The 16804-nt window shown below is 47.8% G+C and overlaps 1 protein-coding gene across 1 annotated transcript in view; it reads left to right on the forward strand.

The window, feature by feature from the left end:
* The window catches only part of LOC146838949 (uncharacterized), a 264177-nt gene that overhangs the window by 55027 nt on the left and 192346 nt on the right, over positions 1–16804 (forward strand). The window contains exon 3 of the mRNA XM_085599991.1: positions 10380–10485. Coding sequence (XP_085456117.1) covers positions 10380–10485 — 106 coding nt within the window. The remainder of the gene's footprint in view (positions 1–10379; positions 10486–16804) is intronic.

Here is a 16804-nt window from a genome sequence, read left to right on the forward strand (position 1 = left end):
AATGCCTGTAGTTGCAACTATCCTGCCCACCACCTCCACCCAGAACTGCCTGACCAGAGGACAATCCCAAGCTAAATGTAAAAAACCCACCTTATCTGTGGCACATCTAGGAAGTTAAAGTGTGTTAATTTAAACCTGGCATTGCAGGAGACTTTTCGTGTGAGGGCGCCTATGCGTGCCCACTGTTTCTCTTCCAGCAGAAGAGCGAGATCCCTCTCCCATGCAACCCAAGATGGTGGCACCGGTGGGGCAGAGTCTAGTTTCATAGCCTTGTAGATGAGAGATATCAGCCTGCGACCTGTACCGCACATAAGCAGGATGTCTAGGATGTGTGTGAGGGGTGGAATATCTGGGTACTGTGGCCAGGTGGTTTTTACTACATTCTGAATTCCCCGGAAATGTAGGAACTGACCCTGTCTGAGGCCAAAGTTCTCTTCTGCTTGCTCATAGGTGATAAAGGTCTCGTTGGGAAATAGGTCGGCAAAAACTTCACATCCACCCTCTCTCCAAGGTTGAAAGGACATATATCGTCCCATGTCTATGAAGGGGGCCAGTATCCAAATCGGGAGCTCCCTGTGAAAGGGTGCTTTCCATAGGACTTTTTCGACAAAACACTGCCATATACCGGCTGTATGTTGCACTATATAGGGAAGAGATGCGTCTGACCCTTTGCCCGGCATCAAAGCTTCCTGTAGTGCCCGAGTATCCGCCCTGTCGGAGAGAAGACGTTTCTCCCAGTTGTCCGCGTCTGTCAGCCAACGTGCCACATGTTGCAGTTGGGCCACGAAATAATAAAAGTCGAAGAGTGGGGCTTCCAAACCGCCCTCCTCATAGCTCCGTATAATAGTGTTAAGAGCTACTCTACTACGCCGGCCCGCCCAAAGCAGGGATGTGAGCAGCATGTTTAGGGCTTTGAAGACACGTGGCGGCAGCGGAGATAGGGAGTTCTGGAGTACTTGTAGTGTCCTGGGAAGCATCACCATCTTAGAGATGGCCAGCCTACCCATAAATGACAGCGGAAGAGTGTTCCAAAATGTCACCAATTGTTGTAGAGACGTGATTATGCGGTCCACATTACGTGCTAACGCCTGTGTGTCCGTCGGGGCCACCTGTATCCCAAGGTAGCGGAATCCCACCTGTTCACAACGCAGTCCCAGGTCTGGGAGATCGCCCGGAGGCACCGACGCCAGTCCCGCTAGCGGGAAAATCAGGGACTTACCGCGGTTAAGTCGCAAGGGAGAGAACTCATCAAATCTTTCTAGGTGATGCAGCAGGACCGGTAGTGCGTCCCGGGGAGATGTCAAATAAAATAGGGCATCGTCAGCATATAGGGAAATGATGTGACTCTTGGCACCCACTGTAATTCCCCAGCGTTCCATGTCAGTCCTGATCCAGACCGCGAAGGGTTCTATGGCCAAGGCAAACAATAAGGGCGAGAGAGTGCCCCTTCCCAGTTGGTAGTCTTCCGATCTCGCTCTCCCAAGTTTAACCCTTGCATGAGGTGCTCTATACAAGATGCTAATCCAGCGACAAAATTTAGGGCACATCCCACCAGCGCGTAAGACCTCGTGAAGACCTCGTGAAGGTATCCCCAATCTACTGTGTCAAACGCCTTGGCAAGGTCAATGGAGACCAAGACCATATGTTCCTCCCAATCACGCACCTCATGCATGATATGATTAAGCTGGCGCAGATTCATTGCTGTGTTTCATCCCGGTATGAACCCACACTGGTCCGCATGGATCAAGTGAGGCATGTAAGGCACTAATCCAGAGCTTGCATAAGATTTTAACATCTGTGTTTATCATTTTAATCGGACGATATGATGAGGGCTCATAGGCATCCCCTCCATGCTTCAAAATCATGCAGATTTCCCCCTGTGACATACTCAGGGGGGGGTGGGGGGGAGGACTCCGCGTTCAAACGCCTCGAGGTAGACCTGCAATAAGAGACGGGGAAGTGTGCCCACGAAGGCTTGATAAAACTCCGGGGGGAGCCAGTCGCTCCCCGGGGCTTTGGCGCACGGCAAATAGTGCAGGGCAGATTGTATTTCTCCCAGCGTTCGGGGTTCACCGAGCTCTTTCTGTGCTACCTTGAGGATAGCACATAGTGGCAGGTCTTGTAGGTAAGGGAGATGGGATGCCTCGGAGATTGCAGTCTACAGATGTAACCTGAGGACCTGGAGAAGTCCCACCTCTGAGTGGACCAATCCTCCCGTGGGCTCCCGCAAAGCCACAATCGTGTCAGGGGCATGTTCATTCCGGAGTATCCAAGCCAAAAGCTGGCTCGATTTATCTCCTTCCCTATGAGGACGCTGTCTGTACTGTGTGAGGGTGCATTTGTTGAGCCTGTCCCAAATGTCATGGATGCATTCCTGAATGCCACGCTCCCCTCTCCGCCGCGTCAGGGGCTTTGCGAGTCTGTAGTTCCAAGAGGCGACGCTATTCCTGCAATTCCCGTTGGAGCTGTTTCCGAACCCCATATGTAAGGCCCATGCATGCTCCCCTTACCACCGCCTTGAGGGCCTCCCACTTCGTGGCTTGTGATAAGTCTGACCCATCCCAATTTAGGTCAATATAATCATTTAAGACATGTTCTATGTGCTGCTTCCCTACTGGGTCCTCAAGAACCTCTGCCGGCAACCGCCAAGTCTTTGGGCGAGTTATTGGCCCCCCCCCCAATCAACTACACATGCCACAGGGGAGTGGTCAGATAAGAAGCGCACTTGATGGGTCACCTCAAAGGACCTAGCCGCATCGGGAGTAGCAAGCAGAATCCTGTCTAAGCGACTGTGTGTATTATGAGTGAACGAGAAACAAGTATACACTTTCTGGGCTGGGTGTCCCTGGCACCATATATCGTGAGCCCCTATGTTCCCCACAACCTCTCGGAGTTTCGTCGTCATTCTAGGTTTCGTACCAGTTTGGGGCGGGAACCTGTCAAGGTCGGGGTCTAGGACACAATTAAAATCCCCCATCCAAAGCAATGGGACCTCAAGTTTCGATATCAGAACCTCCTGTAGGGACTAAAAGAAGTCCGGGTCATCTGTGTTTGGGGCATAGGTGTTCATTATTGCCACATCTCTGCCATCTAGCTTAGCTTTAAGGAGCAGGTACCTCCCATTAATGTCAGCTTCTACATATTGAACAGCCAATGGGGTCCCCGGGGCCACCCACACAAGCACACCCCTGGCGTAGGAAGAGAAGGAAGAGTGGAAAACCTGCCCTCGCCATTTCTTCATCAACCTATGAGCTCCTTCCTCAGTAAGGTGAGTTTCTTGGAGGCAGGCTATCGAGACCTGATGCCTGCGGAGGAAGGACAGGACTCTATATCTCTTGCTGCAAGTGCCCAGCCCCCTCACATACCAGCTTAAAAATTTAAACCCCATAAATGATTAAATAAGCGGTCCCCGCTCGCTCCATAAACCCTGATCCCCAGATGCCATACCTGCAATGCCTGAAAAAGAACCCAAACAACCCCCAAAAAACACCCTCCCACGAGTAGTATACTGACAACAAAACATGCAGAAATGCCCTTCCCATGCTGGTGCCAAGACGTGCACAGCTGTCCCATTAGCCCAACCGCAGCTAAAAAACACTCTACCGAAAAAAAACTATAAGAGAACCCCCCCCCCCCCCCCCCCTGAACCAACTCCCAACTTAGGCCAGCCGCCACACGATAGATCAATGACCCAAACTGCCTTATTTTACACAAGCGAAACATTGGTACTAGATTGTGCAGTATCGCCCACAAGATACATATGGCATCAACCGTTTTACAATAATCATTTCTCCCAAGTCGCTGCAAGTCAATGGTCCCAAGGCCTCCAATGACCGGCCCCTGCCCACCACAGTAACGTTTAAAGAGAATAAATAAAAAGGATATAGCCTTCATGCAGGAGCTGAAGTGGGCGTGAGCGGGTCCATGACCGTTTCCGGAATCACATGAGAGGTCGGCGGGACAGTCTCTGGCACCAGTCTCTCTTAGGGAATCCCTGACACATTTGGCAGAGGAGAGTCGTCCGAGTCCGAAGACTCCACGCGTAGGGAACCATCGTCCCCCACTGTAATTCGCTGTCGCTCCGCCTGGACATCACCATCAACTCGATCCTTCCATCTTCTTCTGCGGTTCCCCGGAGGTCTGGACCCCCAAGCACTCCGGGATCCCCTCCGTTCACGTTGGGGGAGGGCCTCACCCCTGATTTCGAGCCATTCCCATACCTCCTCAGGTGCATCGAAAAAATTGTCCTTTCCTTGGGATATCACCTTATGTTTTGCAGGATACAGTGACATGTACTGTAGATGAAGTTCACGTAGCTTCTGCTTGATGCCAAGAAAGGATTTCTTCTGCTCCTGCACCTGGCAGGTATAGTCCAGATAAATGGAGACCTTGGCGTTGTCAAAAATGAGGTCCGTTGTTTCTCTCGCTGCTTTCAGGATACAGTCCGTGTCCCGATAATTCAGGATTTTTGCTATGAGTGCCTTGGAGGGTGCCCCCAGCGACGGCGGAGGGACCAGCGCCCTATGGGCTCTCTCCACCACGAAGACCTCCAACAGGCCTCTGGGGCATAGCGTAGTTTGTATCCAGTTCTCCAGGAACCGCTCCGCGTTGCTCTGTTCCGAGCTCTCCGGAATACCGAGGGCCTTGATGTTGCTATGACGGGCCCTCCATTCCGCCTCCTCCGCTCGGCGTTCCAGTGCTCCGGTAGAATGGGTGAGCTGAGAAACTTGCTGCTTCAGGAAAGCCACTTCTCCCTTAAGCTGGACAATGTCCCCCTCTGCCGTGAAGACCTTGTCTGCCACCTTCCGCAAGTCCGCCCGTAGTAGGTTCACATCAATAGAGACGGTCTCTATTTGTTTTTCCAGGGCGGTGCGGGAGCCCTGAGTTCAATGCATGTTAGTCCAAATTAGTTCAGTTTTAAAAATCCAGGGAAATTATCATATGTACGTAGGTGGAGATGAAAACAAGGCAGACTCAAAGTGCAAAATTAGAATGTGCCCAACAAACCAAAAAAGTGATAGAAATAATGCACAAGCATAAAGGTACAAATGTGCAAGACCTTGAAAGCAGTAAACAGTTGTAGATAAGATCCAATTAGGCAAGATAGTGAAACAGTAGGACGTCCCAGTTCCCACCTGATGTTTCTACAGCAAGGCACTGGCTCTTCAGTGATCCTCCAACCACTACCAAACATTAACTGCTTTGCTAAGCAACAAGACTGGATAATATCTAAATCCATAATCCAGCTTCCTGCGGAAGTCGTTGGTTTCTTTTTGTTGTGGCGTTTCACTGACGTGCAGGTCACCTTTCCTCCAAACCTGAACGTTGTATCTTGCTCTCCAATTGTGCTAAGCATTCAACACAATTTAAATTGATATTTTCTGTAGCTCTAAAATTCCTGACACCGGTATGTTGTGTAATCATGAGAATGGGGTATATAATAATCACCAAATTAGATCTACTGGTCTAATTGATAGTAATGGTGTTTTTGTGGAACAACAAACTATGCAGCCAACAATTTTAGATCCATGTATGCCTGTGCATTAATTCTTACAGAGAGCCAATATGTGTTATGTTTATATTCTTGCTGTATTTATGGTCTGCAACATAATTAAAGTCTCGGCATGTTTCTGCTCTACATCACACTTTTTTGGGCTTTCATTAGGAAGAGTAGGCAGAACCAATATTAACCTATGGTCAGGGAAGTAAATTCTTTAGGTCAGTAAGATCGTCTTCAGTTCCCAGAATATCCTGTATCACATTGTCTCCAACATAGAAACTCAGTGAAGGTTGGGGGTGCGCCAACTCAGGGAGCAACCACTAACTTGGATTCCAGCCAGTTGATGACCATATACAGTTTGTATTTGTGTTAACTTGAAGGGAAGTCCAGGGTCCTGCTATACCAATTAGGTGAATGATCATGGCTTAGTGTGTAAATTTTTCTTAAGAGATAACTCTTTCTCTGCCTTGGACGGTGTTGGACCTGGCCCTTTTTGAAGGGTCATCCCTAAACTTTTTGCCTTCCTCCTGTATTTTTTCTGACCTGGTGTTGGCTGATTTATGACTCTGGGCACCTTACCACTGCTGACCAGTGCTAAGGTGCATATGCTCTCCCTATGGTAAAATGTATACATTGATTGGTGTCCATGATTGGTTTATTTGGTTTACTGTCAGCCCCTAGTAAAGTGCACCAGGAGTGCCAGGGCTTGTAAATACAAATGCTGCTGGTGGGCTTGCAGCACTGGTTGTGCCACCCACAGAAGCGGCCTAGTAAAATGTGTCTAGGATCTGCCACTGCAGAACCTGCGCGCAGTCTGGTACTGTCGCGCTGACTGCGCAAGTGCACCCACTTGCCAGTCGCTAAACCTTCCCTTAACTACATATTAGTCACCCCTCTGGTAGGCCCAAGGGCAGGGTGCATTATAGGCATAAGGTAGGACATGCCCTGATGTGTGTGGCATGTCTTAATAGTGAATTACAGCCATTTTCGTTTTTCACTATTGAAGGCTACCTGCTCTCCATAGGCCAGAATGGGCTACTGGAATTACTACACCCTGTAATCCCAGTGGACTCATAGAGCATGGTAGAAAGTTATGTTTAGTATGCCTGAACTCAGAATAATAAAATACTTCTTTTAGTAAAGTTTATTTTAATATCCTGCGTTTGTAAATACTACTTTTAGAAAGTTAGTATTTACTGATCTGGCCATTCAGTCCGCCTCTGCGCTGTGTGTGTGTGTGTTCTGCCTAGCAACAGTAAGGAGCAGGGTTGGGGAAACCCCAGAGACAGGTTGGCTGCCAGGTGGTGGGTAGAGAGATTACACCAGGATGGGTGGGAGGAGTACACCCTGACTCTTGAATAGACCTGTGCTCTGCCAGCACAAAGCTGGCGCCGCCCCCTGTGGAGCGGCTGATGTCTCTGCCCTGCTGCTGAAAGGAAAGCGCGGAGTCATCCACAACACAGTGCTCCAAAAACTGGACTGAGCCAGGCCCAGGCCCCCTGGCGCTAAAGAACAAAAGAATTGGTGTATAAAAGTAGGAGCCTGGCTCCTAAGAAATCAGATCCTGTTTGCGCCAAGAAGAAACTCTGCCTGAAGGAGAAGGACCTGGAGAAGCTGAAGGAGGAATACTGTCTCTCTGCCTGAGAGACTGGCCTGCAGTGGGTGCCTGTCTGCTGGAAGGAGAGGGAAAGCCTGAAGAAAAGGACTTTGATTCAACTTGTGCCTTTAAAACAATCTCCAAGGGCTTGCGTGTGAACTTGCCCCCTGACCTGCGCCCCAGGAACAGTGGGCGCTACCATCCTGAAAGAAGAGGAGAAGTGCCTTGAAGTGATTCAGCAAGCTGACCCCGGAGAACCTGTGCATCCCCTGATCTCGCTGAGCAACGCGACTTCTGCTGCTGGCGTGGCTGCAAACAACGTAAAGGCCTGACAGCCCGAGCACCGTGAACAGTTGCCCCCTCGAGCCGTAGCTCGCAAAGTAAGGTGGAGATCTCCGCGCCTGAGCGCCGAGTCCCTGTGACCCCTGCCGGGTTGTAGAGGCTTCTGCAAAGGACTAAAGTGCCCTGGTTCGCGTCTCCGGCCGAAGCTAACAGCGCGCGGCGCTGTGATCTCACCCCGAGGCTGCCCTCCTGCTTCTGACCCCCTTCGTGGCAACCTGCATCCTGCCCGAGCGCCCCACGAAGCTCCGCCGTCCCCTGGACACTGGGGACACCAGCGCGACGTGGGACACCCCTGGACTGGACCGCGAGGCCGCCACGAACCTTCCCCGTGAAATCTGCAAGGTATTGTGCCAGCGCGTGAAAAGTACGGCCCGTACTTGCCTTTGTACGAACCGTACCTGCCTTGTAACTACGGGTGCCTGGTTCGCACCGTACTGCCTGTGAAGTGCCTTGGTTCGTACCCGCCTTGTAAATACTTGTGCCTGGTTCGCACCGTACTGCCTGTGAAGTGCCTTGGTTCGTACCCGCCTTGTAAATACTTGTGCCTGGTTCGCACCGTACTGCCAGCTGAAATAATGGCGCTTTGAAAAGTGCTCCTTTTGGCTGAGTTCGAGCCGTAACAGCCTTGGTTCGACCCGTACTTACCCTGGGAACAGCAAGGTTCGAACCGTACCTACGTTTTAACCGTACTGCATTGAAAAGCATTACCGGTGCTCACTCGAGAAGAGTGAGACTCGGCAAGCGTACTCCGGCTCACGCGAGAAGCGTGGGAAACGGCAAGGCACTGTAAAAACCTTGCCAAAGGCACCCCAAAGGCGCTACGAAGTGCCCAGAAGACCTAAGAAACCTATTTTAAAGAGAACTGTGCCATTTTTACAACTGTGGACTGCCCGTAAAGCATTTTGAGAGTAACTGGATTATTTTACCAAGAGAACTGTATTTATGCAACCTGCCTGAAAGAAAACCTTTTATATAAAGAATTATATTTTGGACATAAATACAGCCTTGTGTCTTTGTGTGGTGGGGTGGTGATTATTGTGTGGGACAACTTGAACGCTTAACCTATATGCCCTCTGGAAATTTAGCCTGACTGCTCGCGCCACGTTACCTAGAGGGTGAGCAGGGGTTATTTTTAAAGAGGTGATCCTTTGCCCTGACTTAGATGAAAAGGGTCCCTGCTTGTCGCAAGTGCATACCTGCGCCAACCAGAGACCCCGGATTCTAACAGACGGTTACTCCTCCCTGGCTGGCATAAACTAGCCATGGGGGGAGATATTACAGTCATTGCTGTGATTGCCAATCCAGGCCCTCACCCCCTGTGTATGCCTCTTATTCTTGATGGTATATGTAGAGATGAATCTCCTCCTCCGTGTCAAGGGTGCTGTTGAGGCGCTGCTTCCTCATACTCCCACTTCCTCATGTGACAGTGAGGGTCACACTAGGAGGCCTGGGGTGGAATTCAAAGAATGTCCACCCCCCTGGGCTGCTTCGGGCCGATGGAATGGCCCAGAGCGAGCGCGTGCAGGCAGGCGCCTGCTTTAGAACGCGGCGTTTTCAAATGCTGTGTTCTAATTGCTTGTTATTTGGGGGTCCTCTGAGGCAGGTAGGAAGCAGCGTTTTCCTTTCTTGCCTTTCTCATGGAGTTTTATGGATTTTTGAACTTAGCGCTGGGTTTGTTATTTAAATGATGGCCGAGTCTGCTGCTGATGTTAGGGAACCCTTGAGAGTGCTTTGCCAGGCAGGGAGGGAGGATTTATTGGCCCCATGGGTGCTGGGTCAAGCATGGACCGGTTTGTCAAATAAAAGAAGGGCTTCTTCAGATGGGGTTTCTGCTGCTATTTTAGCCTGTTCTTTATCTGATATCTCCCCTGAGACTGGTGATGTTAAGTTGCGCTGTGGTAATGGTAAGCTTTTAAAAGGGGATTATTTTCTTATCTCATGTCAGCAGCCTGCTTCCTCAGGTTTGGGGAGAGGGAGGGGCAGGTCTCGCACACGCGCAGTCAGAGGCAAACTTCTTCAGAAAGCAGCCTCTCTTGAAGGTGACTGTGGCAGCACAGATGAGGTGCTTTTGGTTGGCATTGAGGTTATGGCGCCGCCTAGTGGGGACCTACATATGGCTAATTTTGATGTTAATCGGAATACTACTTTCCTAAATACAACTGCTAAACAGGATATTCCTATATTTGGTAATAAATTTCATTTGTCAAAAAGCGTGTGTTATGCGTCTGGTGATAGGTCTCTCTCGCCAGTTTTTTATTGTGGGAGTGGTGAGTCAGCCTCAAGCAGTGTGGTTTTGTCCGCTGGGGACGCTTCAAGGGTTGGTGTAAAAAGCTATTCTGGTTTAAAATCAGCTATAAGCACCCAGGTTTTGTCCTCTAATCAGAGTTCAGGAGTTCTCCTTTCTCGCCTTGAGTTTGGCAGTGTCATAGATTTGTCAGTTAAGGATAAGAGTGCGCCAAAAGGGCAGGGCCAATGGGTGTGGGTTAGTGATGAGGCTAAAAGAAATTCTACTTCATCAGACCTGCCTGCAGAGCCTCCGATGTCTGCGAGTTCCAACTGCTTGCAGGCCAACGATGGGACAATACTGCAAAAGGGCATCAGGTGCAATGATACATCGATAAACAGGTATAAAGCGTCCTGTTCTCTTCCCCAACAACAAAGGGAAAATCCGGTTGCGGTTTTCCCAACACCTTTGACTAACCACAAAATTGCACAGCTCAAAACAGCGGTGAACTGGAGACATTTTGATGGTGGAATAGGGAATGGGGCTCAGCCATCCGGCAGTGGGGCCTTTCAGGAGGTTTATGATGATGGGGCTGATGGATTTTCTCATCTGGAAGAGGGTGAAATTGGGGTTGGGGATGAGGATGGCTTTACAAGTTTTTCCCAATCCAGCAGGGGGGAATCACTAATAAGATGTCCAAAGCTCATATTTTACAGATGAAAGAATCAGAACTGAGTTGGAAAGACTTCAAGCGATATACCGGCGGCAGTGAAAGTACCAGCGCGAAGAAGTTTTCAACGCTGGACAAGCCTTTTCAGTCAGGTGAGGTGCAAGTAATCATCCTTGCTGTAATGCCAATTTCAGAAAACGCAAAGTTCATGAGATTTTAGTTAAAGGTAAAAATAGAGATGCTAAGGTTTGCTGTCATTGTGAGACACCTTCGGAAGTACAACAAACGTCATCTCCCAGTACTGGTAAGGACAAGGGCGAACTAGAGGAGTCTGAGAAACTTGCTCAGAATTACGCAGCGTCTAAAGTCCAACAGGATAATGAGAAGGTAACCGGTTTAAAAAGGCTTCCTTATATGGGTCTATCTATGCCCCTCTGTTCTCATTTAAGCAAGAATACCAAAGAGAAATTTGTAGAGGTGAGTTTGTTGATGTCTTTAAATTGCTTCACAGGCAAATCCAGTCTAAAGAAGGTTCCAGAGAAGAGGCTTGGGAATTAGCGAAGAGACCTAGATTTCATACCAACATAGATTCTTGGACATATGCATTTCTGGTTTTTGCAAGTGTTTATTGCGAGAAATTCCCAGATCGAGCAGTATCTATTTTTAAGTACTTGGAAACAATCAGAAAGGCTCAGTCCGAATTTGGAGGTTTTGCTTGGCTTCACTATGACCAGGAATTTAGATCCCGGCTAGTCCTCGTTCCCGATAATCCCTGGGGGGAGGTTGACAACGAATTATGGGTTCAATGGATGTATCCACAGAAGCCTCCTCCTACCATGCATACTGCCTGCGGGCTTGCTATTACTCACCGGCCTTTTCGTAACAGACCCACCCTGGGAGGGGTGGGTACTTGGTCCAGACCCCAATCACTCATCCCGGGAGCATGCTGGAATTTTAACCGAGGGTTCTGCCAGAAGTATCTCTGCAAATAAAGAGTTCAAAATGCAGTGGTAAACACACCATTTTGCAGTGTTTCAGCGAACAAACCCAAGGGTATACTGTCCGTCAGGGTAGAGGGCGGGGTGCTCCATTCCAGCCTAACCACAAGGGCAGTTACCCCAATTGATATTCCCAAGCTATGTTATTGGCTTCAGTTCTATCCTCTGCGGGATAAAGATAAAAAATTGGAATGGGGTTTCAAAGAAGGCTTCCGGCTTGGTTACCAAGGTCCTAGATGCCGCAGGTTTGCTCTTAATTTGAAATCTGCTAATCAATTCCCACACATTATTGCTAAAAAGTTACACTCAGAAATTGCTGACGGAGGAATGGCTGGTCCTTTTTCTACCTGGCCTCTTCCCGACCTTATCATCTCTCCCTTGGGTGTTGTTCCAAAAATGGCACATGGTGAATTTCGCATGATACAGCATTTGTCATGGCCACAAGGTTCGTCATTGAATGATTTCATAGCTAAAGAAGATACTATGGTACACTTTGCTTCAGTTGATGTGGCTCTCGAACTGGTGAGGAATGCCGGCTCACATGCGGAGTTGGAAAATGTGACATTAAATCTGCTTGTAGATTACTCCCTGTGCACCCAAGGGACTATGCATTGCTTGGTATCCATTTTGAAGGGCAATATTTTGTTGAAGTTTTGCCTATGGGTTTTGCAGTTTCTTGTCAACTTTTTGAGGATTTTAGTTCATTTCTGCAATGGCTTTTCTCTTTTAGATCAGGTCATGTTCAAGTGTCACATTATCTGGCTGACTTTCTGTTTGTTGGTATAACTAAGACTCAGCAGTGTAGTAGAGCGCTTCAGTCTCTGGCTGAGGAGAAAACTGAGGGCCCTGCAACATGTTTGATTTTTCTGGGCATTGAAATTGACTCAAAGAAAATGGAGGCCAGATTGCCATTAGCAAAAGTAAAAGAGATTTTGGATTTCTTGGCACATGCTAGGTTATCTCATAAACTCACCTTGTTCGAGATGCAACGATTATTGGGTGATTTGAATTTTACGTGCAAAGTGGTGAAAGCTGGCAGGTCCTTCTGTCGAAGGTTAGGTTTTGCTATGTCAGGTATTACCTTACCTCTTCACAGAGTTCGAGTGTCTCTTTCTATGAGAGCTGACTTTGAAGTATGGATTATGTTTCTTAAGGTCTTCAACGGAGTCACCATTTGGTCTTTAGACGAAAGTATTTTTTATGGTCAATTCAGATTTTCTCTGATGCATCCGGGGCCAATGGCTTTGGGCCCTTCTGGGATGGCAAGTGGTGTGCTGAAACCTGGCCAGAGAAGTGAATTACAGAAAAGCGTAGTATAGCATTTTTTGAATTCTTTCCTCTGATTGTAGCATTGGCCATTTAGGGAACATGGTTGGCAAACTAAACCGTTCTTTTTCATGTGGACAACAAAACTCTGGTTGACCTGGTAAATGATCAAAAGGCCAAAGATTGATGTCTGCTAAAATTATTACAGAGATTCATGATTGGTTGCCTGATGTTCAATGTAATGTTTAAAGTAAAACATGTCCCAGGTTTGGATAATAATATAGCGGATGCGTTATCTCGTTCCCAGTGGCAGAGAATCCATGGTTTGGCACACGGAGCAGACCCAGTAAAAACTCTGATTCCTCCAGAGGTATGGGAGCTAGCAGATTAAAGATACGGCGATTACTTGAACACTATCTTGCTGACAGTGCACGTTTAGCTTACAGAAGAGCTTAGGCTGAATTCCTACATCTGGGTGCTGCTTGTCACAGCAATGATGAAATAGGTTGTTTAAATCGTAACAATGATATCTTACGGTTCGTTTTGGATAATATTGATGGGAATATATCAGCCACTACAATTGCTTGGAAACTGTCAGGCGTTTCTTTCTATGGTAAGTGTTTTTGGGGGTATGAGCCATCTTTAGGAGACCTGGTAGGAGAATTTTACAAGGTTGGTCTAAAATAAAAAAGCACTGTACTGTATTAAGAAAGCCTATAGCTCTTTCCTTACTGGGCAACATAATATCAATTTTACAAAGAATGTGCTATTCCCATTTTGAATTTTTGTTATTCAAACTTTGCATGTTATGGTTATTTTTTGGGGCCTTTAGGGTCTCAGAGTTATTGGGTAAGTCAACCTCTCAGGGGTTAAAAGACTCTAATGTTTCAACCACTAAGCAGTCTCTATGTATTTTATTTGAATCCTCAAAAACGGATCAAAAAAGTAAAGGGGCTACTGTGGTATTGTGGAAGCTTAGCGGCCCGCTTTGCCCAATTTCAGCTTGGTTCCAAATTAGGTTAGTGAACGACTTTTCGCAAGAATTTGTTTTTCAGCACCAGGACGGTTCTGTTTTAACAGCTTCCCAAATGTTAGCAGCTTTACGTATCTTGGGTCTCAACCCCATGGAATTTGGTACACATTCTTTTTGAATAGGCGCGGCTTCAGAAGCTGTTGGAGGGTTTTTTTTGCTGCAACAGTTGAAATGTCTATGTCGCGGGTCATCTAATTGCTGTTTAAAGTATGTTAGAGATTTAGACGATTTATAGATTTGTTTTGGCCTTCCTAACATCTTTTTCTTTTTAGGTGCCCTGTTGAACCGACCGGCATCCATGCCAAGCGTCTGGATCGTCGGACTCTCCTTTATTAAGTGGGCAGCCAGACAGGCTGAACGAAACCATTATGGACTTAATCTAGGTTTTAGCTTTGCGAATATCAATATTGATTGGTGGGGAAAAAGTGGCATGCGTTGGGGTCAATTGTTGCTGTTGTTAAACAAGTTATTTTCTTCTAAACCATGCCCTAATGTACTTCTTCATTTGGGGGAAAACAACTTGGTGCAACTTTCGGGCCTGGGTTTCCTTATTGAGATAAAAGCTGACTTAGAACGAATCATGAATGTCTTGGCCTTCCACAAAACAAATTAAGGGCTCTGGTACCAAGGAGGGTGTTGGGGGGGTGCTGATAAGTTCTCTGCAGTTGACGGAGCCAGAAGAAAGGTCAATAGGGAGCTGCATCGTTTCTTTATCACTAATGGGATAAGTTGGTTCGCCCATGAGGATATTGGCAAGGATGATTATCAATTTTTCAGGCCAGACGGGGTTCACCTTTCATTTATAGCAAACAAATTGTGTTTGGTGAATATCAAAGAAAAATTATCGGATTTGTTGGGGTTGCAACCTTGGGGCTAAGGGCTGTATTGGTGACAGTCCCTTATTTGTCACTTCATGTTTATATTTCACAGTCATTTCTTATATATCTTCATTAGTTTTTTCCTCTGTTGGAGCCGCATTGAGGTCAATGCGTTTATTCTCATTAAATCTATTTAATTAAAGAATTTGGTTTGAAATACTGACTTTAATTTGACTAAATTGGGAAGTTTGCACAATTCAAATACTTGGGGTGGAAGGGGGGGGGGGGGTAGGGTGGACAGGAAAAACGCCTGTTCAGGGTTTTTCCTGGTGGCAGATTTGGACGGGATTTAGGCAGGCAGGAAGGGTTGGGGCAGGCAGAATAGCTTAAGGACAGAGGGAAAACAGATTACAGAGGAATGAGGCAGGAGGTAGGAAGGGGGACAAACTAAGGAGTTGGGGACGAATTTCAATATGGGGAAAATTCATGGGGGATCAGTATGGCATGGGGGATCAATATGGGGGAAATGTTATGGGGGATCAATTTGGGTAAAATTCATGGGGGATCAAGGAGGGGTTGCGGGGGTTACATTTGAGCCGTGTTAATCTCGCTTGCATTATTGTAATTGAATTGATTGTTGCTAATAAAGTGACCTTCTACCCCCAATCGGTCGGTGAAGTAATTCATTGCCCGATGACATGTCTCTCTCACGGGGGGGGGGGGGGGGGGTAGGGGGGCCTGCAGCCCAGCGAACTATTTGCTGCTCGGCTGTGATGGAGGCTCAGCAGTACAATAATCTCATCCCCTGCCCATTGTCCCAGCCTGACATTTACGCAGGAATTGCCGAGTCTGCCACCTGCCACTGAACTTTAGTATCCGGTGCCCCCTGTCGCTGCCTGTCGGCTCCAGAGCACACTGGGAGACCCTTCTGACAGCACACACGCCTTGTGCACCTCAGCTCGTGTTTAATGCTAATCCAGGCGGGGTAGCTCCTTGAAGCCCTACAAGCAGCACTATAGTCTTCCAGACAGGACAAGATGGATATCAGCTGCTGAGGTAATTCAGTTTTCCGATCTCGTTCATATTTAGCCATCATTATGTGTCTTTCCGCCATTTTGTGTTGCCCTCACTCAGGCAGCATGGTGAACGAGGTGTTGTTTTCCCTCTTCCTACTGCAACGTGTCAAATAACCTCCTGCCTCTGTTTAAAGCTGGTGTCAGGGTCCGGCCGACTCCACTAATCCTCGTCTGGTTTGACTGATCCCTGTTTCAACTATCTGTTGGTTCGCACCATTCTTTCCTGACTTTATCTTATCCTCTGGCATTTGCTATTCTTTACTCGTATTCTCTCATTTCACAACTGTCCTCCGGGGCATACAAATGTGTCCTGCCACCTGCAAGTCGACTTATAAACACTACCACTGATTAACTTGTGGGGAAGGGTGACAAACACAGTTGGAAGAGAGGCTTATTTGAGTTACTTAATATCTTGTTTTCACATTCTTCTCATTGGTTAACCCTGTATGCATTGGGAGTGTTCTTTGTGAATATGTGTGTTATAAAAGATTGTGCGCCACGAAGTAAAGTGGCAGTCTCCTAAGAACATACCGAGTGTACTTCTGGGACAACTGTACTTAGTTGCAGCTAATAAACCTTATCTTATACAACTAACGGAGTGTCCCGTGTCTCTGTTCGACAAAGCAGGTGAACTCCGGAGATTAGGCGTACCCTGCGCCGCCAGGCCCATAAGGTCCCGGTTCTTCAAATTGGCACCCAACGGGGGGCGGCTTCAGAGGTAGCAGTTCTGCCCGAGGATCGTGAGGAGCCCCGCAAGAAAATTCTGGAGGAATCGCGAACCACGTCAAGCGACCCCTGTATGTCGAAGTGGTCCGAAGGTCTTTTGCAGCGCGGTTTCTCCTTTCTGAAGGCTGCTGGCGACTGCTGCCCTGACTGCCGCCCTGCTTTGGTCCCTTTGATGATGTTTGGTATCGCAAGACATTAGACGGGCCTCTGTTGGCGTAAGAAGACACTTAGTTAAGTATTGGTGAGTAGCTCCCACTATTTTGTTTTGATTTGGGTCTTTGATTCGGCTATTGCAAAAGCCGAAGCCGAGGGGTGAGTACGTTTGTGCTGTATTATTTGATTTAACCCCTTTATGTTTGTGAACAGTCCAGTGAAATAACGATGCCTGGTCTGAGTAAGTTTAGGAAGTTCTGTTGCTTTGGTTGTAATAGGGATTCCTGGCTGGAGGACTCTTGTCCGATTCCTCCGGTTGGAACTCCCACCTATGAGCTTTATTCAAAACATGGTGTCGGCCCCATTGCCTTTAATAAGGCATGGATCCGATACACGAAGAA

Source organism: Triturus cristatus, chromosome 4_2 (genome assembly GCF_964204655.1).
Source record: "Triturus cristatus chromosome 4_2, aTriCri1.1, whole genome shotgun sequence".
In the NCBI taxonomy this organism is placed as follows: Eukaryota; Metazoa; Chordata; class Amphibia; order Caudata; family Salamandridae; genus Triturus; species Triturus cristatus.